We start from the raw sequence: 27,599 nt of genomic DNA, 5'->3' as shown, positions 1-27,599 counted from the left end.
ACAATAGAAGTAAGTTTATCGAGTTTTGTTAAATTTAGAATAAAACCTGTGATGAAAATTAAACGAAAGTTATTCGCGCGGGAATATCAAATGCAAAATATTGGTCTAAAAATTATGACGTCATCAAAAATACAGCTGATCGATTGCACAGGCTTCGGTGCGGTGGTCTGCTGCCAAAAATCTCCCTGAATTTAGACGGTTTCCTCTACCTTAATTCTATCGACAGGCAAGTATATTTATTGTTCATTCAATTAGGATAATTAAATAATGAATACGTCTATTGTTTTAAATAAAATTGGATTGATTTTGAAATGTTTCAGGAGCAAGATCATGATCAAGAAGAGGACGGCACAAAACAGACCATTCACCGTGACTCTGACAGACACCGCCCCAGCCCGATCGGGCAGGGTAGAGTTCCAGCTGCCGTGCTCGTCCATGCCTCCGCTCTCTGAGTCTGAGAGCAATTTGCACAGACACAGTCACGTCACAGACGCACCGCCATCATATCTAACAATGTTAGAATCTAGGCCTCACTGAGAATTAGATGGAATCGGAGAAGTTCTTTGCTATGGATTGGGAGTTGATCTATACACAACACTTTACTTATTTTCATATCCGAAAAAATGCACCAAACTGCATGCAACTTGAAGTTGAAGTTTGAACTTGCAAATGCAGTTTGCAAGTGGAAAAAATGAAGATGATGATTATCTAACGTTAGGTCTAACTAACATAACAGTATCTAGAAAGTGAAGTTAGACCTATCTAGTTTTACTAGTAATAAAGTCTTAACACTAACAGTAACAGAGAAGAAGGGGAAATGGTTAGAAAGAAGATTTTGGTTTAATAGGGAATAATATAGTAAAAAAGGAGGTAAAGATGATAACTGGAATTTGGAAAGGGAAAGCAGAGGAAAATTAAGGAAGGACATGGGGGAGAAAGAGGGGGGTATGCCAAATAGATCTTGACTAGAAGAAGAAAAATGAAATAGAAAAGAATATAGATTAGGCCTAACGTTAGACGAAGAGAAAATTTGGTAGAGCGACTGTCAGATCATTGACTCTCATTTGCATATAAATCTCTGCAAATGTTCCATAGGTTTAATTTGAAAAAAAAATCACTTATTTTCTGCAATACAGTTTAACACAACACAGTGATGTCAATCATACCAGAAGCGTAAATCCTGGGGGGGGGGCAAACATATCGTTTTGCCCCCCCCCCCCCAATAATTCCGCATGCATGTGCAAAAATAAAATAAGATTGCAGTGTTACACAGAAATCAGCAATCGAGATTGAAATACACAACTCGTTCTTTATTTAAAATCATGCTCAAAATGTCAGTTTTTCAGATTGGAATATACAAATTTTCAGCTCGCGCTTTGCGCTCGCATCATTTATGTACCAAAACCCATAATTTTCATGATTAATTAGGTGAACAGAATGTCCCATTCTCAGTTCTAAACCTAAAAAGAACTCCCGCTCCGATTTGCAATAATCTTTTGTTGAATATATATCTTGTTCTTTATTAAAAACGTCCATTAACATGTCAATTTTTTCAGATCAAAATTTTCAGCTTGCGCATCGCGCTTGCATCTATTGTCATTTTAGATACCCATCCTAATCATTAGTACCAAAAATTAATCTTTCAGGTCAGAATATATAAAGAAATTTCAGCTCGCTCTCGGTACTCGCATTATCTGTGTAGTGAGATATGTATCCTCCACATGAGTTATGCACTACAAACAGTCCTAAACAGGTACCATTCCTGTTTTCAGGTCAGCATTCTAAAAAATTTCAGCTCGCGCTTCGCGCTCGCAATAATTTGTTGGTGAGATATGTGTCCGAGTCTCTTTCTCATATAATTAGGCCTGTGTGTGTGTGGGGGTGAGTTTGTTTGGTGTGATCGAGCGCCTTTAGAACGATTTATGATTTTGCCCCCCCAATCTGAAAAATGGATCGACGCCCCTGAATCATACTAATGGGACTCTCCATCAAATCACAGTAGGTTTGATGGCAATTTTGGCCTTTCAGCATATCCAGGGAAAAATCATAGGCCTACTAATTATTCAAACATAATAAACAGGAGCAAAACAAAATATTTCACATTATAAAATACTAAAGAAGTAGTGAGTGGGTGATGTCATTTATACCTAATTTGCAATTTTGCATACCCCCCAAAATTTGTTTTTTTTAATAGGTGAAACTTAAATTTAACTTTCTTCTTTGACATCTGATTTTTATTTATGGAATTCCTTGCCAGATGAACTAGCCAACTTTGCCTCTGTTAGTCTCTTCAAGGAAGAGGTACAGAGCATCCTGCTCCGCTAATAGAGGAGCATGGTTTTTGTCTCGCCTGCATAGCAGAGTGAGACTATAGGCACCGCTTTTTTTCCTGCGGCGGCGGCGTCAACACCAAATCTTAACCGAAGGTTAAGTTTTTGAAATGACAGCATAACTTAGAAGGTATATGGACCTAGTTCATGAAACTTGGCCATAAGGTTAATCAAGTATTACTTAACATCCTGCCTGAGTCTCATGACCTAGGTCAAAGGTCATTTATGGTCAATGAACTTTGGCTAAGTTGGGGGTATTTGTTGAATTACCATCATAACTTTGAAAGTTTATTGGTCTAGTTCATAAAACTTGGACATAAGAGTAATCACGTATCACTGAACATCCTGTGTGAATTTCAGGTCACATGACCAAGGTTAAAGGTTAATGAACTTTGGTCATGTTGGGGGTATCTATTGAATTACCATCATAACTTTGAAAGTTTATGGATCTGATTCAAGAAACTTGAGTAATCAAATATCACTGAACATCCTGTGTGAGTTTCAGGTCACATGAACAAGGGCAAAGGTCATTTAAGGTCAATGAACTTTGGCCATGTTGGGGATATTTGTTGAATTACCATCATATCTCTGTACGTGTATTGGTCTAGTTAGGTCAAAGGTCAATGGACTTTGGCCATGTTTGGGGTAATTATTAGATTGCTGTCATAACTTTCAAAGTTTACAGATATAATTTATAAAATGTGAATATAGGGGTAATCAAGTATCACTGACAAGTCTTTCATGTAGGTCGCATGATCAAGGTCAAATGTCATTTATTGTCAATGAACATAATATTGTATCATTATATGAATGGTGTTTTTTTGTGAATAATTATTTTATAGTAGTTTTCAAAGTCAGCACTGCTGCTATATTGAATCGCGTGATGCAGGTGAGAATGCCAGGGGCCCTCCACTTGTTTACCTGCACTTTAATAGTAACCTTGTGCATTTCTTTAGTCTGCTGAAGAAACACCAGCAGGCACTGGTAAAAATTTATTCAGCCCTAATTGATCTTTAGAAGTAACTGAATGTTAACAAAAAAAACCTAGCATTTATATAGTAGATCAAGATGTTGTCAAAACCTGTTTCATTCTGTGCATAGTGTTTTATGGAGGACAAGGTTATAATCTTATACATTCGATGAGTGCTTTTTTCAGTTGCCGCTATTGAGCATAATCCTTTCCAGAGAGAGGAACCCATGCAGACTCCTTGATTTGGATACTAGGTTCCTCCCAAGATTCTTAAAATTTAATACCAACTTTGTAGAAGTCTGACTATTGGCCATAATAATGTGTACAAAAGAGCTGTGTGAACTGCGCGCACTTCTATATAGTAGATCAAGATGTTGTCAAAATTTTACTTCTATTTCGTAAAATGACAGATTTTTTATTGGCTCTTTTTGTTAAACTCTGATATCTTAAGATTTTGTTTATTATCAACTCTTGTTGTTTCATTACAGGTGTAGATCCCATTTTGCAGCATGGCAGAGTCAGAAAATGAACCATCTAGTGAAAATGAAGAGTAAGAACAATGTTCTAATACTAAATAGTGAACTGTGAAGGCTCTGTCACATCGTTCCGTGCAAGCCTTGTGGGTGACCTTTTTTTCCAACCCGCAGGTCACCCGCATTTACTATACGCATCTCACATGCAGTTGCCCGCACAAGCACACGCAGAAAAGTTTTGAACATGCTCAAAACTTTGTTGCGGTTGAGTTGCGGCAATCACCCGCAAGGCTTGCAATGAATGATGTGACTGGGCCTTAAAGAGTTATTATATCTGGAATTTGAATTTTATTGACTAGTACTGATGAATTGATTGGTCATAATATTGTATGTTGGTTTTTTTTTTTAGTAGGGGAGATCGGGGTTACCGTAGTTGGAACGCGGGGTAAGTTGAAGCATTGTAATTTTCTTTAACGCCTGTAAAATAAATTTATGCAATACTGCCCTCAATTTATTGCTATTATTAATACAACACTGTGGTATTATTAATAGCAATAAATTGAGGGCAGTATTGCATAAATTTATTTTACAGGCGTTAAGAAAATTACAATGTTTCAACTTACCCCGCGTTACAACTAACCCCGATCTCCCCTAGTTTTTATGCCTGCATGTTCCATTAAACTTAGCATATCCTGGACTAAATATCTAAATCTTTCCACTTGTTCTACTGCAAGTTTGAATGTTATAGTGATATTTTAAAAAATAGTCTGTTTATTTGAAAAGCTCTTTAAAAGAAAAATGCATGGTATTTTTGGTTGTTTGAGATACATGTACTCCTTGGAAGATTATGTACGCTACTGAAAGAAGAAGAGGTTGCTTGGTGTCAGAGGAGAATATTATGTATTTGCTGTTGTCACTGCAATCTTTATTTTTGGTTTCATGCAGGTTTCTTTCTCCTGTGAAAGATGAAGTATCAGACAGAGACTACACCCCACCACCAAGGCAGAAGAAGCAGAAAGTGAGGAGATTACCAACTCACAAAGCTACATGCCCCAATAATCCCAGCAGAAGACTCATATTCTCCTCTCAAGATGGTATGTTCACTCAAACCTGCTTTAGTAACCACCTGTTTAGAAGGACCACCCTGTATAGAGACCACTAGTTTTTCCCCTAAACAGTCCTCCTCAACCCCCCCCCCCCCCTTCTTGACAGGGCCATCAATCTATTAAAGTTTGGATTGGGGAGGGAGGTAATATAAAATCCATAATTTTTTGCATACCTTAATTGACAACTTTGTATGTTGAATAGTAATTTTATTCCACATCTAATGGTTTTATAATGTTTTCCAATTCTTTTTAAAACATATTTACATTGCATATTGTAATATATGATCAAAATTGCATGTATTAGGGGCAAATCGAAACGTTTGGATGTTTCAACCTCCCTAGAATTGCCGTGTTGGTGTTGGTCTCCCAGACATTCACAGTCCTCCATGGACCTCCAAGGATGCACGAGGCATCTACAAGGATCTCTCCCTCAGATCACCCTGGATCTGATCCAAAGTGGTCTGATGTTTATGTGTGACTGGGGTTTAAGTATCATAAAGTTTGATAACTCGATTGTATTTCACTCAATTTGTTTTGCTATAGAAGGGTAGAAAGGAACTGTATGCTTCTTCTAAAACATATGAAGATTAAATGTATTGTATTCTATATCTGGAATTAATAAATAATTTTTTTTTTATTTCTTCATAAAGTCACTAAACTTGAAGACCAAGGGAATTTGTCAGCAATTACAGCCAATTATCTTGTGATTATTCTGTACTTTACTCACATAGAACAAGACCCCTCTCCACTGAGGCATTGCACCAAGAAAAAAAGAAAGATGAGACGCAGGAAGAGTGGACGGTCAAAGAAGCAAAAGTTTGAGGGTCGGAACATCGAGGTATTGGGTACCTGGGTCCAATGCACAAACAAGGATTGCATGAAATGGCGTTACCTTTCTGACATAACAGACCCATCCCATGTACCAGATGAGTGGACTTGTGAAATGAATTCTGGTAATATGATAACTCCATTCTTTCATGTTTTTCCTATAGTAAATGAAATGGATAATATGCTAATTTTGACTAGTTTCTAAGATGATTCCATTACGGCACAAAGAATAATTCTTTCTAGCTTCAAAGAGAATGTTCCAAAGAAGTGAATAAAGTTTGATATAAAAGCTGATAAAAATTGAGGTTTTCAATATAGATTTGAATCTGCCAAAGTCGGTTATTGATATGGCATCTTAGCGAAGTTTGTTCCACAATTTTAGTACTATTTTCTCAAAGCTATATTAAAAAATAAGGTGATATAGTGTTGGTAAAGTCTTTAAAAAGAGTTTAAACCAGATGAGATGTGATGACTTAAAACTTGTCCATACATAATCAATTCATTTGTCTTCAATTTATGTATGTTTTCTCAAAATTTCTATTGTAGTATGTCTCTCTACGTCTCTCTCTGACCTTTTTCTTGTCCCTGATTTTGAAGGTCTCCAGGGAATAAGTTTTTGAGGTATCGCTTTGCAATTTGCTCAATATTTTTAAAGACTGCTACATAAAAAGTTTTTTTTTAGCAGATTTGAATAACAGACTTTACAGAATTTAGTGGAAAAGTTTTATCATATGGCCAAAAATGTTACTGGTCATCAAATGGTATAACAAAATTGTTCCCCGATCTTTTCAACAGTTTCTAACGTTATGATTTGTTTGTATCCTTTATAATTCTTGTAGACTCATCATACAACTCATGCCTACTGCCAGAGCAGGATTATTCTACACTGGAATTTGTTCATGCCAAATTTACAGAGGGATCTCTTGTTTGGGCCAAAATGCAGGGATTTCCATGGTAATTTTACCCTACATGTATGCCCTGATATATGTAGTAATGCAAATTAGTTGATAAACTGTTTCCACAATGATTCATTTTTATTACATGTACCCTGATATTAAATTTTAGATTTGTGGCAGATCCTCCATGTGTAGAGGTGTTTAGTGGCTATAAAGTCAGATGTGAGTTACAAGATTACAGGTCACAAATCCCTCTGCAGCATTGATGGTTCTTACTAAATTTTTCTTTATATGGACGTGGACTTCACGGTATAGTTTCGCCATGATATGTGGGCACTATTTCACAGAGCTTGTCAGCAATGACAAGTTATTTTTTCTCTAAATGTTTTCAAAGCAAATGTCATTGACCAATGCTTCTCAACCAATAGAAACAAAGGATTTGCAGGAATTGTCAGACCTGACCATGTTCATGTTCCTAAAATTCATTCATCCAAATGATTGTGTTGTTGTTGACCTGACATTTCTCCCGAAATACTGTGATATGGCTTTTGGTATAATGATATTGAGATTAGAATTAAGGTTATGCTAGGTTATCAATTATCTTTGGTTTGATATGGAGATTTTCATAGGAGCCATTATCAATTGAGCGAGTGTCGTGAATTGTCATCGCTATTGCTGAATTTGGTTCAGGTCGGTCATCAAAGTACAAATTATTTTTAAAATCAAGGAAAATCATTTATTTCTAAAATTCAAACAACATTTCAATAACAAAATAATACTCAAGTTCGATAAAAACAATAAGGGTTATATGCTATTGAATATGAAATACAGAATATACATGAAACATATTTAATTAAAATAAAGAAAGTCTGTGTGAATAAGTAATATAAGTTTACACAAGATTATCAAGTCGTTACCTCCTTGTTTGGAATAACAAATTGAATAAGGATGTCATGTCATAGTGACCATTTTGTCATTTTATATCAGGTGGCCAGCTATGATTGAAGAAGACCCCGATTCTGAGCTGTGCCTATATCCAGATCCATTAACAGGATATGTGGTTAGTACATTTTATCTTCTATTTTACAGGTCAAATCTTTAAATTTACTGGATGGGCTTGCATTTTCCATCAAAAGTTTCATATGTGACTGCTGTCCAAAACAGAATCGTCACACAGCCATGGCCTATCACTACCATTGGGAAATAACTCAAAACTGAGCCAACCAAACTTTTTGTTTCCATGGTAATTACCAGTGATGGCAAACATTCCATCAATGTGATGTATTGTTTAATTGGCCCCTGTGTCAGTTTCAGAAAGGACTTATGATGATGGTAACTTTAAATGTGGTATTAGTTTTTATCAAAAGATAACATGGTCTCTAGATTTTCCTCATACTTTAAACTTGTTTTGCTAGTTTGTGAATGGTGCATGGAGAAGAATGACAACAAGAACCAACTCCCGTCTGAAAGGAATGAGACAATGATGATTATGCAAATGATGAAAATGGTGGTTATAGTAGTGGTGGTAGTGGACTGGTGGTTGTGATGATGATGATGATGAAGATGAAAATGATTATGATTATGATGATGATGATGATGATGATGACTGGTGATGATGACTGCTAAATGTGGTTGTTGTGATGGTGGTGGACTAGTGGTTGTGATTATGATGATAATGATGTTGTGATGATAGTGATGATGATGGTGGTGATGATGATGATGATGATGATGATGGTGATGATGATGGTGGTAGTGGTGGTGGTGGTGGTGGTGTGATAATGGTTGTCACATGTTTCTTTGATATATTTTTATCATGTTCCACACTACAGACTGACTACCATGTTGTTTTCCTGGACAAGAAAGTCACAAGGTGCTGGGTCAAGGTGTCCAACATCCAGAAATATGAAGATGCAAAATGTCCTGGTTCGGTAAGTATACCATGGCCCTGTAACATAACGCTAAGCAATTTTTTTTGCAGGATTTTCTGCATTTATTGGAATATATACAAAACAAATTTACAATGCTTGAGACATAATCATAATATAGCACAAAGTAAATAACCAAGTGACAATCTTGTATGTAGTGACTGGAGAAAGACATAAATACAATATATATAAAAAATATATATAATAAAAATGCAGAGGCAAACTATATAAGCAAATATATGCTTGAAGCATAGCAGCCAAAAAAGGGAAGGGCTACATGGAAACCTAAGAAATTAATTGTGTCTGTAAGAAAAAAAAAAAATAATGTCACGAATCATCAGATAATGGGGAAAAAAGTAGAAATTGACAATTTGATTGCAGGGCAGATGTTTATGGTTGATCATACACCATAATTCAATGCAATCAATCACTACAAAATCAGTCTTTACAATCAATCCCTAAACTTTATGTTACCGGACTCAGGTAATTTTCCAGATTTTATTTAGGGGGGCTTGTGTTCCTACTACTCTTCATTCCAGATTACATTTTGTATTGACATCAAAAGCAACTTAAGAGGACAATTTTTTGACAGATTAGATTGAAATTTATTGATCCACATTCAAGAATATGGCCTCCACTGACAGGGTATAAAAAAATACAATATAGTTACAAAAGGATTGATATAAACACTAAGCAAATAATTTGACATATATACACATAATATCTTACAAGTCATATATAATTGGAGAAAAAAAAAATTCATAGGAATTATGTTGTTATAAAATGGAATTGACAGTTTAACATAAATAGAGAGTTCAGTTTACATGACATAAGTTGAAAAACATAGGAAATTATAATAATAGAGATAGAAAGAGAGTTGGATAGAGCAAATGAGAGAGAAGGAGAGATAGTAGTAGAAATAGGAACAAAATTGAAGAAGTTTAAGAAACAGAATGCCTTAGGATGCTGTATGAACAAAATATATTTTTAAAATTTAATTTACATCCTATCTTCATATTGCTGGCAAAAAAAGGCGAGATGAAATCAAATTTGTATCAGTTTCAGTTTACTTTATTGGGATATATTTGAAGGGAAATAATGCAAAACAAATCAATAACAAGATATTTCATTGTTATAACAAATAACATAATGTATAATATAACAAATGATAATGCTGCAGTTGTGTACGAATAGACACCAACTTGCCCCCCTCTACCTGTATATAAAGGGAATTTGCACTGTACACGCAGTTTATAGTTGAGAATGATCAAGAGCTCAATTTCAAGATATTAAACTGTGAAACCCTTTACGTTTTGATCTTTTCAAGTCTCTTTATCCAAAACGAACACAGGAGTCTGTATTTGGACATTTCTTCATGAGAAAATGATCAACCCATTTCATATTTATAGTCAATAAAAATAGCCCTGAATGCCCAAATGTTTAGAATAATAATTGGGAGTGTTTCATGAAGAAAAAAGTCATTGATTTTAACTGACTAATTTGTTCTGAGCCAATCAGATTCAATGATTTGCAGTGATAACAGTCAGTAAAAATCATTGACTATTCGTTTTGTGAAATGCTCCCTTGGAATCGTGTCATGACAATCAATATTGGTAGCGTGCATGTTTGAATTCACAATACGTTTTTGTTCTCTCTACAAAAAGCTAAATTTTCTGGTGTTTTTGTAACCATGGTTTATACAAATAATACACAAAATCAAGGTCATTAGTATTATATGCACAAGGTAACTTCTAAATGTTCTAAATGTTTGGACCAGGGTGATTTCGCCCTAAAAAATGCTCAAAATAGCCCTTGAATCTTGAAAAGGGAGCTCTGGAAAATCCCCCATTCATTGCACTGAAAGCTTATCCAATGTTGCAGAGTTTTGGCAGTAATTCAAGAAAAAAAAAGTAGCCCCTGGAAATTTATTTAATAAATATTTTTTGCCTGGTTTGGACTGTTAATAAAGGTAGTAAGTACGTGTAATTATGCTAATGCCCTAGCAAGTTGATGTGTATTACATGTATGTGTTTTGTAAAATAAAGACATGCGTTCTTGTCATTTGATAAATAATCATTTTCTCAAAACCATGACTGCCAGTCATTAGCATATTTTCCTATGAGCTAAAATAAATGAGTGGTCAAGTGATAGATTTAAACCAATCATTTGACTATAATCCATATGACCATTTTTTATATTCACAGTTTTATGAACATTGCAAGAAGAAAATTGTAGGAATTAAATTTCAGGACCATGTAAAAGCTTAATAGTAATTGTGCATGGGAGTGACTTTATAACAGTTGATCATAGACAATGAATATCAGTGATCAAACAGACATAGTTTCTTAGACACATAAACTCTGAAAATATTTGTCATGGAATATCTAGTTACCTAAACAAAGGTGGCGATGAGACTAGAAAACACTTGAATAATTATTCAACATTATGATTAAAGTTACCCGATTTTGAAAGTAGCTTTCTGCGCAACCACAGGTTCATATGCACATGTACCAGGGTATAATTTTCCTGGTATCGCATCGCAATTTGCTCCATGTTTTTGAAAGACTGCTATGCATTAAGTCTTTTGTATAGCATATTTTTACATAGGACTGTACATTACTTTATAGTTGAGAGCTTTTCTCTTATGACCAAAAATGCTATTCAAATTTATAAAGCAAAATTATTCCCTGTGTACTTTGGGTTGTTTCTCACCATTGTAGAATTTCAGGGCCCCGTCTTGCAATGAGTTGCGATTGATCCTATCAACCACAAGTATGGAAAGCCAGCAATGTCTACATCTATTATGCATGTTTGTTCAAAATATTTTCGAACTAAGATGTACATGTATTTTCAGTGTGCTTCTCTTTGTTAGCAAAGGAAATTGTGCGAACTGTTTTTTGTTTTGCCCTCAGAAAGTTTGCTGGTGATGCTTTACTTGAGTGAACACACCCGCACATGCTGCATTTTATGCCCCACAAAACGAAGATGTCTTTAATGATATTTAGCAGGGATGTGGTCTAGGTCACATTTTGCCGGCCTCGGCCTTGGACCAAGTCAAATAACAAAGTCTGAGAGTGATAATCTTTTCCAGTGGCCTCGTGACTTAGAACTACCGGCCTTGACTACATCCCTGATATCTAGCGGTCTAGTTTCCTTTCAAGACGTATGAAAATTTAAACGGGTAGTAAGTCATTCATTTTCTTGTTTACAAGCATATTCTTGGTGAACTTCTCCCAGAAGAGTCTTTGAGCATATTCATCCTCATGCCAGAGAAGGTATGGTTTGTTCTTACTCATCAATAATCTCACCAGATAGGGTAACTTTCCTTGTCGGATATCGTCCTTAAAGACCAGCAGAGCCTTCTCAGTCTCCTCCTCATTCATGTGATCAACAGCTTGCCGTAACTTTGTGACAAAGTTATGGTCTCTGATGGCATTTTCACTGACGACTAGGACAGTCTTGTAGCTGTTCTCAATGACATATATCACAGCATCCATGTAGAACATGTCCAAGGGGAGGTCCCTGTCACCAAGGAGTACTCTGTTCAAGTGTGGCAGGTGTTCCTGGATGCCAGGTTTGAGGATATTTTTCACCCACTCCTCGTCATCTTCATCAAAGATGATGTTGACGTCGTATGTGAAATCCAAGTGTTCTCGACCATCCTGGAATTCCTTGTAACCCAATATCCAGAGTTTTAGATGGAAACATTTGTAGCTAATCCACCAACGTCTGTGATAGGTAGTCGCTGTCCCAAATAGGATACAAACAACAAGAATGGATAAGCCGATGTAAAGAGCAATGTTCGGGGCACATGAATGCTTCGGGTTGAAACTCAAGAGTGGCTCTCCAACAAGAGAAGGGATGGATGTCTGTGAGCAGGTTGTGTCATGTGATTTTCCAAGTGTAAGATTTCTTTTGTCCAGTTCCATTCTGAACCACATCAGTTTGCAAACACATGCAAGAGGGTTGTTTGAAATGTCCAAGTTTCTCCTTGGTAGTACAGTCCCCTCCTCAATCCAAGATATTCCATTGTTTGCAATATTCAGGGTTAAAAAGTGTTTCTTTTCAGAGAAGGCTTCTTTGTTTATTTGCTTAATGTCATTGTTTTGGGCATACAGTGCCATCAGTGAATGGAGTTCCAACAGATGCTGAGGTGATATAACCTTGATGTAGTTATATTCAATGTAAAGAAATTCAAGGGAAGACAAGTTTCTAAAAATATCTGAATGCAATACTGATATTGCACAGTGGTCCAACTTTAATGTGGTAAGACTGTACAGTGGATGAAAAGAACCCGAATGCATCGCATTTAGTGAATTCCAGTTGAGATAAAGGAATTCCAGCTGAGACACTGTTGCGAAAATTGAGGCATTCTTTACAGAGTCCCACAAGGAGTCTCTGGTCAGTGAACATCGACTCAGGGAAAGCCTTCTCAGTGAAACAAGGCCAAGAAATATTTGCTGGATAGGGTGAAATGATGTACCAGACATATCGATTTCAATCAACTGTTGTAGATTTTGAAAAGGAGAAGCAAATGAGCCAATGTTGCCTCCTGCAGATAAATCCAATTTCTGCAAATGAGGAAGTCCTCCAAAAGCATTGTTCCTGATTATGGAAATCTGATTCTTAGATAAGGTCAGATGTGAGAGATTTTCCAATCCCAAGAATGAGTTGGCACTCAAGAATATGATGCCATTGTTGGATAAATGGAGACTTGATAGATTCGGTAAATCCCAAACCAAAGGTGTAGAGAATTGAATGTGGTTTCCATCAAGGAATAGACTTTGTAATGTTCTTAATCCTGTAATTTGGACAGCACTTTGTAAGGACAGTTCATTGTTAGATAGTTGCAGCGTCTGGAGATTGGAAAAACTTGTAAATATTCTCCCATGGATTTCTGTGATTTTATTGCCTTCCAGATTTAGCAGCTTTAATGAAGTCAGGCCAGTAAATGAATCGTTATGAAGATGTGTAATTTGACATCCAAATATGTGAAGATGCTCTAGTTCTTCAAGGCCATCAAAGGCTTTTGAAGGAATGACTTTGATGAGTCTGTTGCTTGCCAAGGAAATCATTCTTAATTTTGGAATACTCAATCGAATCTCAGTAGCATTAATGACAGAAATAATATCTGATATGTTATCATTATTCATTGTAAGGTTGATTAGAGATTTCATTCCTAAAAATGGCATGAGACTAAATTTGTCAATGTCGTTTGCACTGAGTAGAAAGTTTCTTACATTCTTCAAGTAACAAAATGCATACTGAGGTAGAATCTTAACTTTGTTATGACTGAGTGTCAGTATTCCAATAGATTTGTTTTCCAATGGATGAAAAATTTGACTGTTTATGTCTGCAATCTTATTCCGATTTAGATTAAGTAAAGATAGCTTCCCACTTTCAAATCCTGTAAAATTCAGACATTTGATACTGTTCCTGTCCATGTTCAAAATCACCAGTTTTTTCAAAGGGCTTATTGCAGACATTGCATTGTTGATGAACAGGTTGTTTGTCAAGACTAGGGTATCCAGTTCATTATTGTTCCTGAACAAATTATCCTGTAATTTTCTAAGTTTGTTATGAGACAGCAATAACTGTTTAAGATTTAGGAGGCACAGTAGAGCACCGCCTTCAATGGTTGTGATATTGTTGTTGGTCAGTTCAAGAACTACAAGGTTGGGTAAACCTTTAAAGGAAGAGTTGTAGAGAGCTTTGATAGCATTCCCGCTCAGATCAAGAACATCCGTTTCCTTTGGTAGGTCATTAGGAACTGTTGATAATCCCAGTCCGCTGCACTTTGCTTTGAGCCCTTTTGTTGTCTCTGAAAAAATGCACTCTGGAGCTGAGGCCATTGGGTCGATGTTGATAAGCAGAACCAGGATAAAAATAATCATCATATTGGTGGCGCCTGAGTGATCCATCATTAAGACCTTGACAGACGAAACTCAAGCTTTTGTCAGAAAACTTTTTACTGATCAAAAGTTTCTTGAATACATGGACCAGTAACTCCAAATCTGCATAGAAAAATGAAACCCCAAAAATATAACATAACCATATACATCTGAAATATTGGTGTACTTGAACAAATCATGTAATTGTATTTCTTCATGAATATGTTTATATGCTTATTCTTTAGACTGGAAACGTAGATGAGAACAGAAATCATACCAAATAAGCAATGCCAATATTGAAATATGTGTAAACTCACCTGAAACCTTCAGCTCCTTTTCAAGTGATGTAACAATATTGTGTGGTACATGATGCTTATTATACTCTCTTGTGAAATGGTAGTGTAAATATTTATTAAGTAAAGAGGATAGAAGAGAACTCAATTATGATCTTTAGTTCCTCTTTCTATACTTTTGTAGTTTTGAATGAGGAATGGAAAATATTACCTCCACATCCTTTATGATATCCTGTTGTCCTATATTCTCAAAATGAAAAAACGGAAATGCACTTTCATGTTTCACTTTTTTCTACCAATGAAGAAAGTACAAATGCACAGTCATTCATATACATGTATGCTTCATAAGAATGAGTTTTTATTATGGTTATTATAAAGTAAATGATGAAACCAGGCTCAAATCCACAAAAGTCTGCCAAAATGAAATTTCGTAATTTTTACATTTGACAAAGTGGATCCAAATGGCTTCATGTGTTGCTTGTCAAAATTTATCAAATAAAAGAGTAGGGGAAGAGGAAGAAGATTGCAACATGTTCTTGAGCCAGCTTGCACCTTATAGATTAATTCGACTTCAGAGCTTCGTAAATTATGACCGCCATAACAGGGTGGCATCCAAAGAACACCAAAAGCACCTTTATTGGATTATGCATTGAGCCATTGTGTTGTTATGTCAGTGCATACTAGAAGCCCCCCCCCCCCCCCCCCGCCCCTCTTAGAAATTACCATAAAAACGGCACTCAAACCGAATTGGTCTACATGTATATCTAAACACAACTTTAGTTCAATTTTGTTTCATTTTTTTTCAGATGATTGTCAAGGGTCATGACTTCTCTCAGAGGATCATGGCTGCTAAAGAAGTAGCAGATGAGGCACAGAAACTACCTATCAAGGTAAAAAAACAAATAAACATTTTAAATGGATAAAAATAGTGCATCAATTCAAGGACGACATTTCTTCTACCTGTCTATCCAATCTCCCTGATGAACCTCTTCAAATAATAATCATGATAACAACATATATGGTGATCACGGAATTGGTTACGGTAGCCTACACCATGTGAAAACTATTTTCGTCAATGTTCATACCAACATGCGAAACTTCAAACATCATCTGATCTATGATGATATTCATAATAATATCAGTGATGATTTTAGGATATTATTGCGGCATTTTTACTTAGCCATGGGGGTGGGGAGGGGGGTTTTGCTGGTATATTTAATTAATTTTAATGATACAATACACATAAAATTGAAATAAAATTAAAATATTGTGTGGGAAGTACAGCATACTCATTTGCTACTTGGTAACATGGGCTATTTATTACAGTATGAATGTATTAGATAGTGCATTAGTTTATCATTCAAGTGGGCTTATAGTAAGACTGAACTGCTCAGAATTGGCATTATTGGTTAGGCACTTGGTCAGATATGAGTAGTTGAGGACTTTAGATGGTACTTTAGTTTACAATGCTGCTACCCATGTTGGCTGTAAGCTACATGTGTGGTTATGTTCTGTTCTTGTTTATGTTCTTATATTAAGAAATAATTTTTGTAACTTGCCAGTGGAAACCAAATTTCTGTGCAAATATGCAGAGACCAAATAAACCATCTTGTAAATAATAAATATACAGTGGATCCCACAAAAAAGGAAACCCTTTTTCAGAGATGGATTTCACAATTATAATGTATTTACTATATATTTGATACGTATGGTAATAGTACAATCTCATCTTTAATTTGAGACCAAAAGCTTATCAAATCATTCATACATGGCACATTACAAACAATAAATATTGAGGCATGTCGAAAACGATTTGTGCAGAAACTCATGTGTGAATCTGAATCCACTCTTATTTCAGTGATCAGTGAGAGAAACTTAACAAAAAATACAAAAGAAATGCTAAGTCGAATGAGCATGGTCGTGGATCACAAACCAATCTTGTCCAATTTTATGGCGCAACCTGATTTTGACATTAAAATTTCAAACTTGTCTTACTCATTAATGCACAAAGTGTTCGTCTCATATAAGGTATCAAAATATAGAGGATTAATTGAATTGTATGATGATGTAAATGAAATATCATAATTCATTTGCCTTTGTGAAGAAAATTGGCATGGGAATTTTGGTTACCTTTTTCTGGGACAGACTGTACATCTTTATGTATTTCTAGATCTCTCTCTATATAGATAAACATGTATATTAGGTGGGTATGACTCTTTGATGAGATGTGCTTAGAATGCATTTGTTAATAGTGTTGAGAAATTGACGTGTGTTTTTTATTATTTATCCAGCTCATTCACAGGAAACACAGGCAAATCACATTATAGCAAATGGGTTTTTATGATGTAATTTATAAGTACGTTATATTACAAGCAAGCATGATTATTATACTGGATTTTCTATTGTCCAATAGTAAACAATCCATGAATTATTGCCAGGAGTAATTTTAGAAATAGCCTACCTTGTCTGGATATACAACCTGTCAAGACATACAACTGAACTGGTTATCCTAAATTATTTGATTGATTTACATATATGTAGCAGCTCTTAAATTAGTTATTCATTGTCAGTAATTGAATCCTCTGCTTATGCTTGTGCAATACAGGAGCGAATCAAGACCTTTGGCTTCAGTGCTCGCTTCAAGGGTCCATGGGGTGAGGATACAGAGAAAACAAGCGATCAGAGACAAAAAACAGGTGAATGATTATTTTAATTCAATTCAATTCATTTATTCAATTCCAATAAAACATACACATATCATACAATTGCATGAAAACTTGAGCAGTAAAAAAATTTAAAACATAATATTAAAATATGATATACAATATAGAAGAACACATCAGGATATTGGAATAGGGCGGTCATAAAAAACCAAAAGGAATTGTCTGGATAACCACCCTTGATAATACAATATAGAATAGAATAAAATCCATTTATGAATCATATTTAAGTAAAGAAAATGTATGAATACCGTAAGTAACGGTGTATTAACCGCACCTTTTTCTCGGCGGGACAGAATCAAAAGTCGGGGGTGCGGTTTATACACGGTGACAGGTCTGAGCCAAGCCAATCTCAGCCCGATACCACTACCAGTTTTCAACTCGCGTCGGGTGGCCGAGCGTAGCCGCTTGGGGCAATCCCGTTTAGAGGGATATGAGCCGCGGGTATAAAAGGGAAACAACTATGACTACCGGTATCTGCCGTAAATGTCCCTCAAAGTTATATCACGGTAACAAACGCACCTACCTGACTTTTTTTAATGGTGTGACTCTATCTTTGTTGTCATTTTTTAGTCATCGCGGCAAAGTTCAGACGCCAATCGATCGCACAGCGCGGTGCAGCTAGCCGAATAAGACATGCATGTGTAATGTTTATCGCAACGTCAACGTAAGCTGGCGCTTTACCTTTCCGTGGAAGTTATTTTGTTTGACAAATTATTGGTATTATTTGACAATTAATTTCTTTCATTTGCCTTTCCTTCATTTCTCTCTATCATCCATCATCTCAAAATCAATCTTCAATCCCCATCTTCACTCCTTCCGACTTTTTATTTTTAATTATTATTCACTTTATTCCCGCCCAGAGCTCCCATTGAAAATACGGTATACCGGTACTAGCATTTTTTTCCCCCTATTTTGCTGTCTGTAAGATACCGCCACACACGTACTGAGAACTACCGGTAGTGGTTCAAAGCAGACAAGAAAAACACCTGAACAAAATCGCAAATTTCTCGTATCTTGAACCTTCCCGTATTCCCTTGTCTAAAATTCATGTCAAGACATTGAATGCTAGACAGAATTCTGAAAGCAAAAGTGGGGCTGTGATGCAGGAAATATGATATGAACGATCTTCTCGTATGGGTGAGCCCCCATGTTGATGCTGGTATCGGTACTTGCAATGAACACCGGTACCATATGTGTGTGTGTGAGGTGAGTGTGGAAGTGGCCAATAATATCGGCAACTTGCAGATAAGTGACGAAGCGCTGATTTCCCATCATTTTTTACCAGTAATTCTTCGATATTTTTTGGTTCTTGACTCTTTCTTAAATACGCATATTAGAGATAGAATGTAAGTTTGATTAAATTTTTTTTTGATGAATTTTTTTTTTTTCCATCCGAAAATGGGGGGTGCGGTTAATACACTGTTACTTACGGTAGGTAATGGGCATATAATTGTATACAATGAAAACAAAACAGAACACAATAAAATCCAGTACAAAGTCCGCACAAACCCAAAACAAAACAGGCAGTGAAGTAAAGACAAAATTTAAGTAGTATTGATTAAATAAAATTTCAATTTTCTTTTAAAAGCATACATTGAGTTGAGAAACTTTATTGCGATGGGGAGATTATTCCACACAACTGGTGCATGATGTCTAAATGAAAATGATACATAATTTTTATTAACAGTCCATAAATGATATTTATTTTTATTTCTTGTGTTATATTCATGCACAGATGAATTTACAATAAGCATTGAAGATAATGATTTATGAAGTAAATTGTGTTTATGTTTAAAAAGTAATATTGCACAATGATATGAATTCAGTTGAAATACAGTAAGGAGATTGAATTTGATAAATAATTCTTTTGAATGGGCTAATCTAAATGAGAATGAACATATGCGAATAATCTTTTTTTGTAACATATATATTGGGTTCAACTTCGTGGGATATGTGTTAGCCCATACTACATTGCAATAAGACACATGTATATAAGGTAATATAAGAGTATTATACAGAGTAAAAAGAATTTTTTGGGGTAAAAAGATGCTGAGTTTGCGGATGATACCAACATTTTTTGAAATTTTGTTTGTGATATCTAAAATGTGGTTTTTCCATGAAAGTTTTTCATCAATTATGACACCTAAAAATTTTTAATGAGTTACACGTTTAATAATATGACTGTTCATTTTGATGTGTAATAAATCTAAAGTATTTTGTGAAGTATTATTGAGAGAGAAATTTATATAATTTGATTTATCCATATTTACAGATAGTTTATTAGAATGAAACCAGTCAGTTATGTTTTTCAGCTCAGTGTTTATAACATTATTTAAAGACTGTATTGAATCATCAGAAATTAATATGTTGGTATCATCCGCAAAAAGTAGAAACTTTAATTTATTTGTACAGTTCGGTAGGTCATTTATGAATATTAGAAATAATAGCGGCCCTAGGATTGATCCCTGGGGCACGCCACACAAGACATTCAAAGGTTCAGATAAAACATTGTTATAAAAAACATATTGTAATCGGTTTGATAAATAACTTTGGAACCAGAGCAGCGGAAGACCCCTTATTCCATAGTACTGTAACTTACGTAATAAGATAGTAAAATCAATGCAATCAAAAGCCTTACTAAAATCTAAAAATATTCCAATTGTATGGCGTTTCTTATTCAATGAGTTAATTATAAAATCATGTAAATTGATAACTGCCGTTTCAGTTAATACATTAAAAAAAAAAACCAAATTGATTTAATATCATTTAAGAGAGAATTGGTACATAGAAAATCATATAATCGATTATATACAGTTCTCTCAAGAATTTTTGAGAAAATGGGGAGCAAAGAAATTGGACGATAGTTAGAAATATCATGTAAATCATTTTTTTTATAAACAGGAATCACTTTGGAAATTTTCAATTTGGAAGGAACTATACTGGATGATAATGACAAGTTAAATATGTGACATAATGGTTTAGAAATGAGTATAATTGTTTTTTTAATGACTATGGGACTAATACTATCGATTCCACAGCTTCTACTACTTTACATTTTTTTTACAATATCAAGTATTTCATTCTCAGTGATAGGTTTAAAAAATAAAGACTTAATATATTCCTGTGGCAAGAATTTGGCATAATCATTATTATCTAAGCAATTTACAGACTCATTTATCTTCAATCCAATCTTCACAAAAAAATCATTAAAACTGTTTCCTATATTCTTATCCCCATGAACGCTATTACCATTAACATTTATATAGTTAGGCAGCTTTTTTTTTTTTTTCCAAGTACTTCTTTAATAATGTTCCATGTCTTTTTCAAATTACCACTAGACTCATTAAACTTTTGTTCGTAAAATCTTTTACGAGCATTCTTTAGTGCTTTATTTACAAAATTACGTATTTTCACATATTTTTTCTTAGAATTCTCATTAGGATTTTCACGATATTTTTTAAATAGTCTATTCCTTTTCCGCATCTGTTTTAACAGTGCTGAATCAATCCATGGTTTCTTTGCTTTTCTCTTTTCTTTGGATCTAGAAACTTTTTGAAAGACATTGTTATATAATTTACTGAATTTCATTAAAAATTTATTATAAACAATTTCAGTGTTTTCACAGAAAAATATATCATCCCAATTAACAATTAAGAGATTGATCGTGTTTTCATTTATGTTTTGGCATGAATATATAAAATCTTGTTTAATCAAATTGTATTTTTTAGAGATTTGGAAAACCGGGAAGTGATCAGAATTTACTAATAGACCAGATGAAATATCGGAATTGAAATTATTGGTAAAAATATTGTCAATTAGGGAAAAGGAAGATTGTGTAATTCTAGATGGTTTATTAATAAGAGGCAAGAAACTGTTGGCATAAATAACACTAAAAAAATTATTAACAGGACCATAATTAGAAAATTTCATAAGATCAATGTTAAAGTCCCCCATTAAGGATTCCCTCACCGAAATACTGATTTCCACTTATGATACATGTAGCATGTGTATGCTATGCATGTATATATGTAAAGGTAACTCTCAGAATCACAGAAATACTATATAATGTCAAAGAAAAACAGAATTATTTTGCTTTACAAATTTGAAATTGAATAGCATTTTTGGTCATAGGAGAAAAGCTCTCAACTAAGTAATGTACAGTCCTTTGTAAAAATATGCTATATAAAAAGACTTTATGCATAGCAGTCTTTCAGAAATGTGGAGCAAATTGCGATGCAATACCACGGAAATTATTCCCTGGAAAAATACGGTAAGTTATTTTTTTGTGTAAACTGAGCCTGGTAGATACAAACATATTCAAACAGATTTTGTTTTTCTGTTTATGGTAACTCCCGCAGGAACTCGGCAGGACAGCATTTTGCTGGTAACCGCCAAGCTGGTATATAACCAATTACCTATAGGAAACATTTTACGTCTAGGTTAATCTAGCCAGATATTCTGATTGGTTGATCTACATTTAGTTCTATTGCCATATTCTCTTACTCTTATACAGAGCTGCATAAGAGGAAAGGCCCCAAACCTAAGAAACGGGTGATCATGGATGAGGATTCTAGCCTTGCAGGCTCACTCCTAAGCCACTCCGACATGGATGATATCCTAGATGAGGCCGAGGCGCTTCTTGGAGAAGTCCACAACATTGTCATGGAGGTGGAGGATGAGGTACAAGAGAGCCTTCTTCAAGAGATGGAGAAAGGTAGGTTGATTTAGCCAAAACTTATTATTATTATTTGTAATAATAATAATAATAACATTAATATAGGCTTTTTGTATAGTGCACATATCCACCTTGTTAGGTACTCAAGAAGCTCCTATATTAGCCTGGCTAAACAAGGCTACCTATTCCAGTACTCACAGCTTTTTGAGGAATTACTTTTTGCCAGTACCCATTTACCTCAACTGAGTTGACTGCAGCAGATTAAAGCTCAGATTCTTGCTAAAGGAAACTGCGTCATAGCTGGGATTCAAACCCACGACCCTCTGTTTCAAAGTCCACAGACTTATCCACTGGGCCATAGCGCTCCACATCATTATTTTTAATTTTATTGATTAAAAATCAGTTAATTTTATGTTGCTTATGATCGGAATAGTGTTGACAACAAGTTCTATTTAAAAAAAATAACAAAAAAAGATTGAAAAGACAAATTTATTGAGGCAATGAAATATAATGTTGAAAAATGATATTTGGACTTTATTATTGATTTAGAGCAGAATCATAATTTCATACATGAATTAGTATAATCAATGAAATTACACAATTTAAACAAATTTTCAATTTCGTAGAGTGGCGCCATGTGTGCTGAATTTCGGTGCAATCCTATTGTCAACTGCTTATATCCTGGCCATAATGATCTACTGAAAAACCCCAACCCAGTTAAAGTTAAAATACAGGTGACATTTAGGAAAGAATTTATTCTTTCTAGAAGTGAAATTTAGACAACTGCATTTGCTTCCTGTAAAGCAGAGAATTAATTATGAAGCTAGTTTCCATGATATTAAAAGCTATTCATGGATAAGCCCTTGTGCACATCTATTTGTTGACCTGCTATTATCCTTAAACTGATTATTCATCTATATCCATCTTAAAACCACAATAATGTAAGTAGAAAATTGTTTGAGTGAAAGAACAGATATATATTTCTAGCATTAAGTGATGAAAAGGTAGGCAACCAAGCAAGATATTTTTTTTTACAATTGGTGAAAACAGGCACACACTCTAAAACTTTTGGTGAAAGAATTACATGTACATTTCCTTGTTGGCTTTTCAATATGCATTGACCTTCAAGTAGAAGTTTGCTGCATTGTTTTTTTTTTTTTTTTTTTCTATTGAATGTAATCAGAAAGTTTTGAATGCTATTGATATGGTAAAGTTCAGTAAGTATACACATTGAATGCCATTTGATTTTCTTATTCCTAACAAAAAATTTTGATCATTAGCAAAATGTTTAGATTGGCATCACAAATAGATGAATAATTTTTACACTCTAAAATGCAGTCAGGATGTTTAGTATACACTTTGAATATGATAACAATAATATTCCCGCTTTTATCACATTGGAACGACACCTTAAGAGCTTTACATACAGCTTTTTAAACTTTATTCATTTGATTCTGGCTTGCCCGTATATAAAGTTTGCGCATCCTTCAAAACATAATATGCTGGAAAAGCCAAACAATTACCCATTCTACTCTACTCTTCCGCTTGCAATCTACAGGAGATAAATAATTTGACATGTCTATGATTTCTCAACCAATATTTCTTTCTCTGATTTTTTTTCTATTCCAGGTGAAAAGGACTCTCCACCACCATTGAAAAAGAGAAAAGTAGAGAGTGGCAAGAATGATGAACAACCCTCTAAGCAGAAGCAGGGTACCTCTAAGAATACTGATGACAGTTCACCTCAACCTGTGACAAGCGGAAAGAAATCAAGGAAAATTCCGAAGGAGAAGCAAAGCTCTGAGACAAAAATGGCTAAAGAACTTGAAAGGATTCAAAAGAAAAAGGAGGCAGAGCTGCATAAGTTGGAACTGCAAGAACTGAAAGTCAGAGAAAAGATAGAGAGAAGAGAAAAGGAAAAGCAAGCAAAGAAGGAACAGAAGGCAAAGGAGAAGCAAAAGAAGAACGAAAACAAGCAGAAGGTAAGACAAGAAGAAAAAGAGGCAGAGAAGGAAAAGTCTAAGCAAGAGAAAAAGGAGTTGAAGCGGAAAGAAAAGGAAGCAAAGAAAGAGTTGAAGAAGAAAAAGAAAGCTGAGAAGAAATTGCTAAAGAAATCTTTGGAAGGTGAAACAGATGCCGCTATTGAAGGCAAGGACAGTGAAGGTGATGCCGAAAAAGCTGCAAGGAAGGAGAAGAAACGTTTGGAAAAGGAAGAAAAGAAAAGATTGAAGAAAGAGATGAAAGCAAAGAAAAAGGAGGAAAAGAAGAAAGAGGGGAATGATGGAAAAGCAACTGATCAGAAAGAGAAAGAGGCGGCCAAGGTGAAACCTAGTTTCCAGAAAGCGAAAAAGCCAACATTCAGCGCACCAAAGCAGAAAGCTGCAAAAGCACCATTAGGTCTTCCAGCACAGCCAACCACAGCAGAAGAATCTTCAGTCAGCAAGGAGATTGGAGCTCTCATTGATGAGATTGTTAATGAGACAGACCGATCGATCAAAATCGATGTGGTGGAGTCTTCAGTGGCTGCAAGTGATGTTCCTGCAGTTAAACCGTCCGCGGTCCAAAGTATGCATGGTATCGGAGAAAGTCCTGTGAAAAATGTGAAGAAACCGTTCAGACCGAAATTCACCATCAAAACCAAAGATGGGCAAAGGGTTTCTGAGGCAAATCTCCCAGATTGTACAACTTCCTCAGCTGCACCCACTCCTGTAAATGATGGTGGACGGGACACTGGTCTGGACGCTCTCGATGAAGAGACGTCTGTTGATATCAGCAAAATCCTAGAGGTCAATTCCAAACAAGACAGTACTGTAGAAACGGATCAAGCCCAAGAAAACAGTGATCCTCTTGCATTTCCTCTGTCTGAGATGATAGGCAAGCAGTTGGAACTCCTGCCCAAGTCTGAGCATCAGGATTCTCCACCCAAGCGTGAGTGTTCCGTCAACATTGATGAAGGACAAGGACTGGACTCCCATCCTACCAAGGAGATCAACGATGTTATCACTGACTCGACCAAACTGGTGAAGACCCTGGAGAAACCTATTAAAGAGTACATTCCAGACTCGACGGATTGGTCAGAACCAGATGAACCCCAGACAGTCCCAGGCCAGAAAATGGTTATGGTTGCTGCAGCTGCAAACGGGAATGACAGTGAGGACTCTGATCCATTTGAAATGGAAGATTAGATTTATTCTGCCCTGGCATTGCATAGCAAAGAAGGGCTTACTTCTTTTTTCCAAGAAAAAAGTTGTTTTCCTCTATTTAAATATTGTTTTTCCTCAAAAAATAGTTTCTTTTACAGCAAACAACATAACATGTTTCCATGAGCGATTCCATATTTGATATTCAATTTGATGGCTTAATAGCTTTAAATATTTTAGATCACTTTCTACAATGAATTTAAAAGTCATTAACTTGAAGAACTAGCTTTATCATTTTTTTAATATTTTTCTATATTTTTTTTTACATGTTGAAATATCTTGTAGCAAAAACATTTCATATGAGCAAAGACTTTGTAGTGGTCAGCTACAAGGGATTAAGCATGAATAATGTGAGGACTTTAGTTTTGATACATATATCATTCCAAAATATTTATTTATTTACATGTAAACTATAATCATTCTTTAAAATGATGTGTTGATTTTATTATGTTCTATTATTTCACTTGATTGATTTCTTTATTTGTATTGCAGCTGATTATGTGCACGTAACTAGATGATACCAAGGAGAAATTTTGATTTTCTTGTAATTCAAATATTTTATTTTGATTATTGGTTTATTTTTAAATTGTCTAGAATTACCTCAACTGTAACATTTTTATATGAAATAAATAGTATTATTCAAAATATTTCTTTCTTGCCAAACTACTAAATTTTCAGGAAATATGAATGCCAGTCTATCCACTATTATATTTATTACACAACATTTAGTATTTCAAATGCATGTCTGTATATTGAATAGAATAATTTCATTAAGTTCATTCAAGATATGTATATTACTTTTATCATAAATAGTTTATGAATATATCATAGAATATATTATAAAATGTAAACTGAAATAAGTTTCCATTATTTATATGCATTTCCAAAGTGCCTATTGCTTGTACAAATTCATACCAAAACAAATGTTTATTGTTGAAATGTATTTATTTATTAATATAAATATGAAATAGCGATTATATAGATAAGAATCTATTTAACACTACATGTATATCAATACAGGATGCCTAAATGTAACAAATTTTATTTATAGTACTTGTATTTTGTATCTAGGTACCGTACTTCAACAAAATGTTGAATGGATGATGTGTACATATATGTTGTTAAATTCTTTTTTATGTGTTACATCAACAAATTATAAGAGAGTTTGGTATTTCAATTTGTTAGGACATACCTTGCTAGTATTAATCTAAAGAATAGAAGAGAGATACATAATGTACATGTATATGAGACAGTAAAATTACCTCAAAAATAGTCTCAAAGATTTCTCCATTAAATTTCAGAGTAACAATTCCAACAGACTTTCTCAATATTGATATTGATTTGCAATTCACATTAAGACCAATTCATATAATAATGTTGTCTTTAACTTAACTGTCAATTTTTTTTCTCTTTTTTTCATGAATAATTCTTACGTTTTGGCTTTCAAATCCAGTGGCAGATTAAGCTGGATTAGGAACCATATTTTTGATAAACCACTATTCAAATCCCTCCATATTGTACATAATTTTTTGTAACTTAATGAACTTATATATTTTAAAAGTGCACAAAATGATAAATATTTCACTTGTCTTGGAGATATTTTTAGCATTTTACATTGGAAGATATGCAAACATACATTGAATTCAAAGAGGAAAAGCATTGAATTAGACAATATTGACAAGTTATGTACAGTATTGTGTTCAATCACCAAAATATTTGTTCTGGTCAAGGAATAATATAAGGACAATGTTGCATGAGTAAAATCTGCCTATTTTGACCTGCTTCAACAAGCAGAAAGCAACTCGCATTAATGGAATATGAATACAAATGTTCCTTCTCTTTCAAGTGCTGCTTGTATTCTGTAAATATGTTATGCTAAGCTTTCAGAGAAATTATTTCATGATATACATTTACTTGTAATTGGTTTCAAGTGCCACTGGTATTCTGTACATATGTTATGCGATGCTCAAAAGCTGCAACTTCTCTGAATGTTTTAATTAATTTTTCATTGTTCAACATACTTGCCAAAAAAAGTGTTTTTGTATATATTGTTCATTAAAGTGTATTTCTGATATTTATAAACATGAAAATTAGTTGGCTCCTTGATTGTTCTTGCTGTAAGTTAATATGGTGTAAGTCTTCACTATTTTTGTGAATCATACCGAGAGGATCTAGGTGGACAGAAAAAACCCTTCTGAGATGACATGTTTAGATTTAATTTGTAGACAGTAAAGTAATTAATAAAGTGAGACCGTTCATTTTGTGACGTTTGAAAATTTTGTCCAAATA

General features: G+C 34.6%; 2 protein-coding genes across 2 annotated transcripts; one reads left to right on the top strand and one right to left on the bottom strand.

The window, feature by feature from the left end:
• The first annotated feature begins 122 nt into the window (after positions 1 to 122).
• On the top strand, positions 123 to 27,595 carry LOC129276706 (zinc finger CCCH domain-containing protein 13-like). Its single transcript, XM_054913103.2, has 11 exons — positions 123 to 226; positions 3,789 to 3,850; positions 4,719 to 4,867; positions 5,611 to 5,832; positions 6,547 to 6,661; positions 7,591 to 7,663; positions 8,433 to 8,531; positions 15,519 to 15,602; positions 17,318 to 17,408; positions 21,949 to 22,149; positions 23,740 to 27,595. Exons 2-11 carry the CDS (start codon positions 3,810 to 3,812, stop codon positions 25,293 to 25,295), a joined length of 2,631 nt encoding a protein of 876 aa, XP_054769078.2. The 5' UTR covers positions 123 to 226; positions 3,789 to 3,809; the 3' UTR covers positions 25,296 to 27,595.
• LOC129276707 (insulin-like growth factor-binding protein complex acid labile subunit) lies at positions 11,702 to 14,380 on the bottom strand. The gene has a single exon (XM_054913104.2). It carries the CDS (start codon positions 14,378 to 14,380, stop codon positions 11,702 to 11,704), a length of 2,679 nt encoding a protein of 892 aa, XP_054769079.2.
• Positions 27,596 to 27,599: the final 4 nt, after the last annotated feature.

Source organism: Lytechinus pictus, chromosome 14, assembly GCF_037042905.1.
Source record: "Lytechinus pictus isolate F3 Inbred chromosome 14, Lp3.0, whole genome shotgun sequence".
NCBI classification, from domain to species: Eukaryota; Metazoa; Echinodermata; class Echinoidea; order Temnopleuroida; family Toxopneustidae; genus Lytechinus; species Lytechinus pictus.
The sequence above is the reverse complement of the archived record's forward strand: the minus strand, read 5'-3'. Positions and strand labels throughout refer to the sequence as shown.

Coding starts and splice junctions, on each gene's coding strand:
- LOC129276706 (XM_054913103.2), top strand. CDS start 3,810: ATGGCAGAGTCAGAAAATGAACCATCTAGTGAAAATGAAGA. Junction 15,603..17,317: donor CACAGAAACTACCTATCAAG/GTAAAAAAACAA, acceptor TGTGCAATACAG/GAGCGAATCAAGACCTTTGG. Junction 22,150..23,739: donor TCTTCAAGAGATGGAGAAAG/GTAGGTTGATTT, acceptor TTTCTATTCCAG/GTGAAAAGGACTCTCCACCA.
- LOC129276707 (XM_054913104.2), bottom strand. CDS start 14,380: ATGGCCTCAGCTCCAGAGTGCATTTTTTCAGAGACAACAAAAGGGCTC.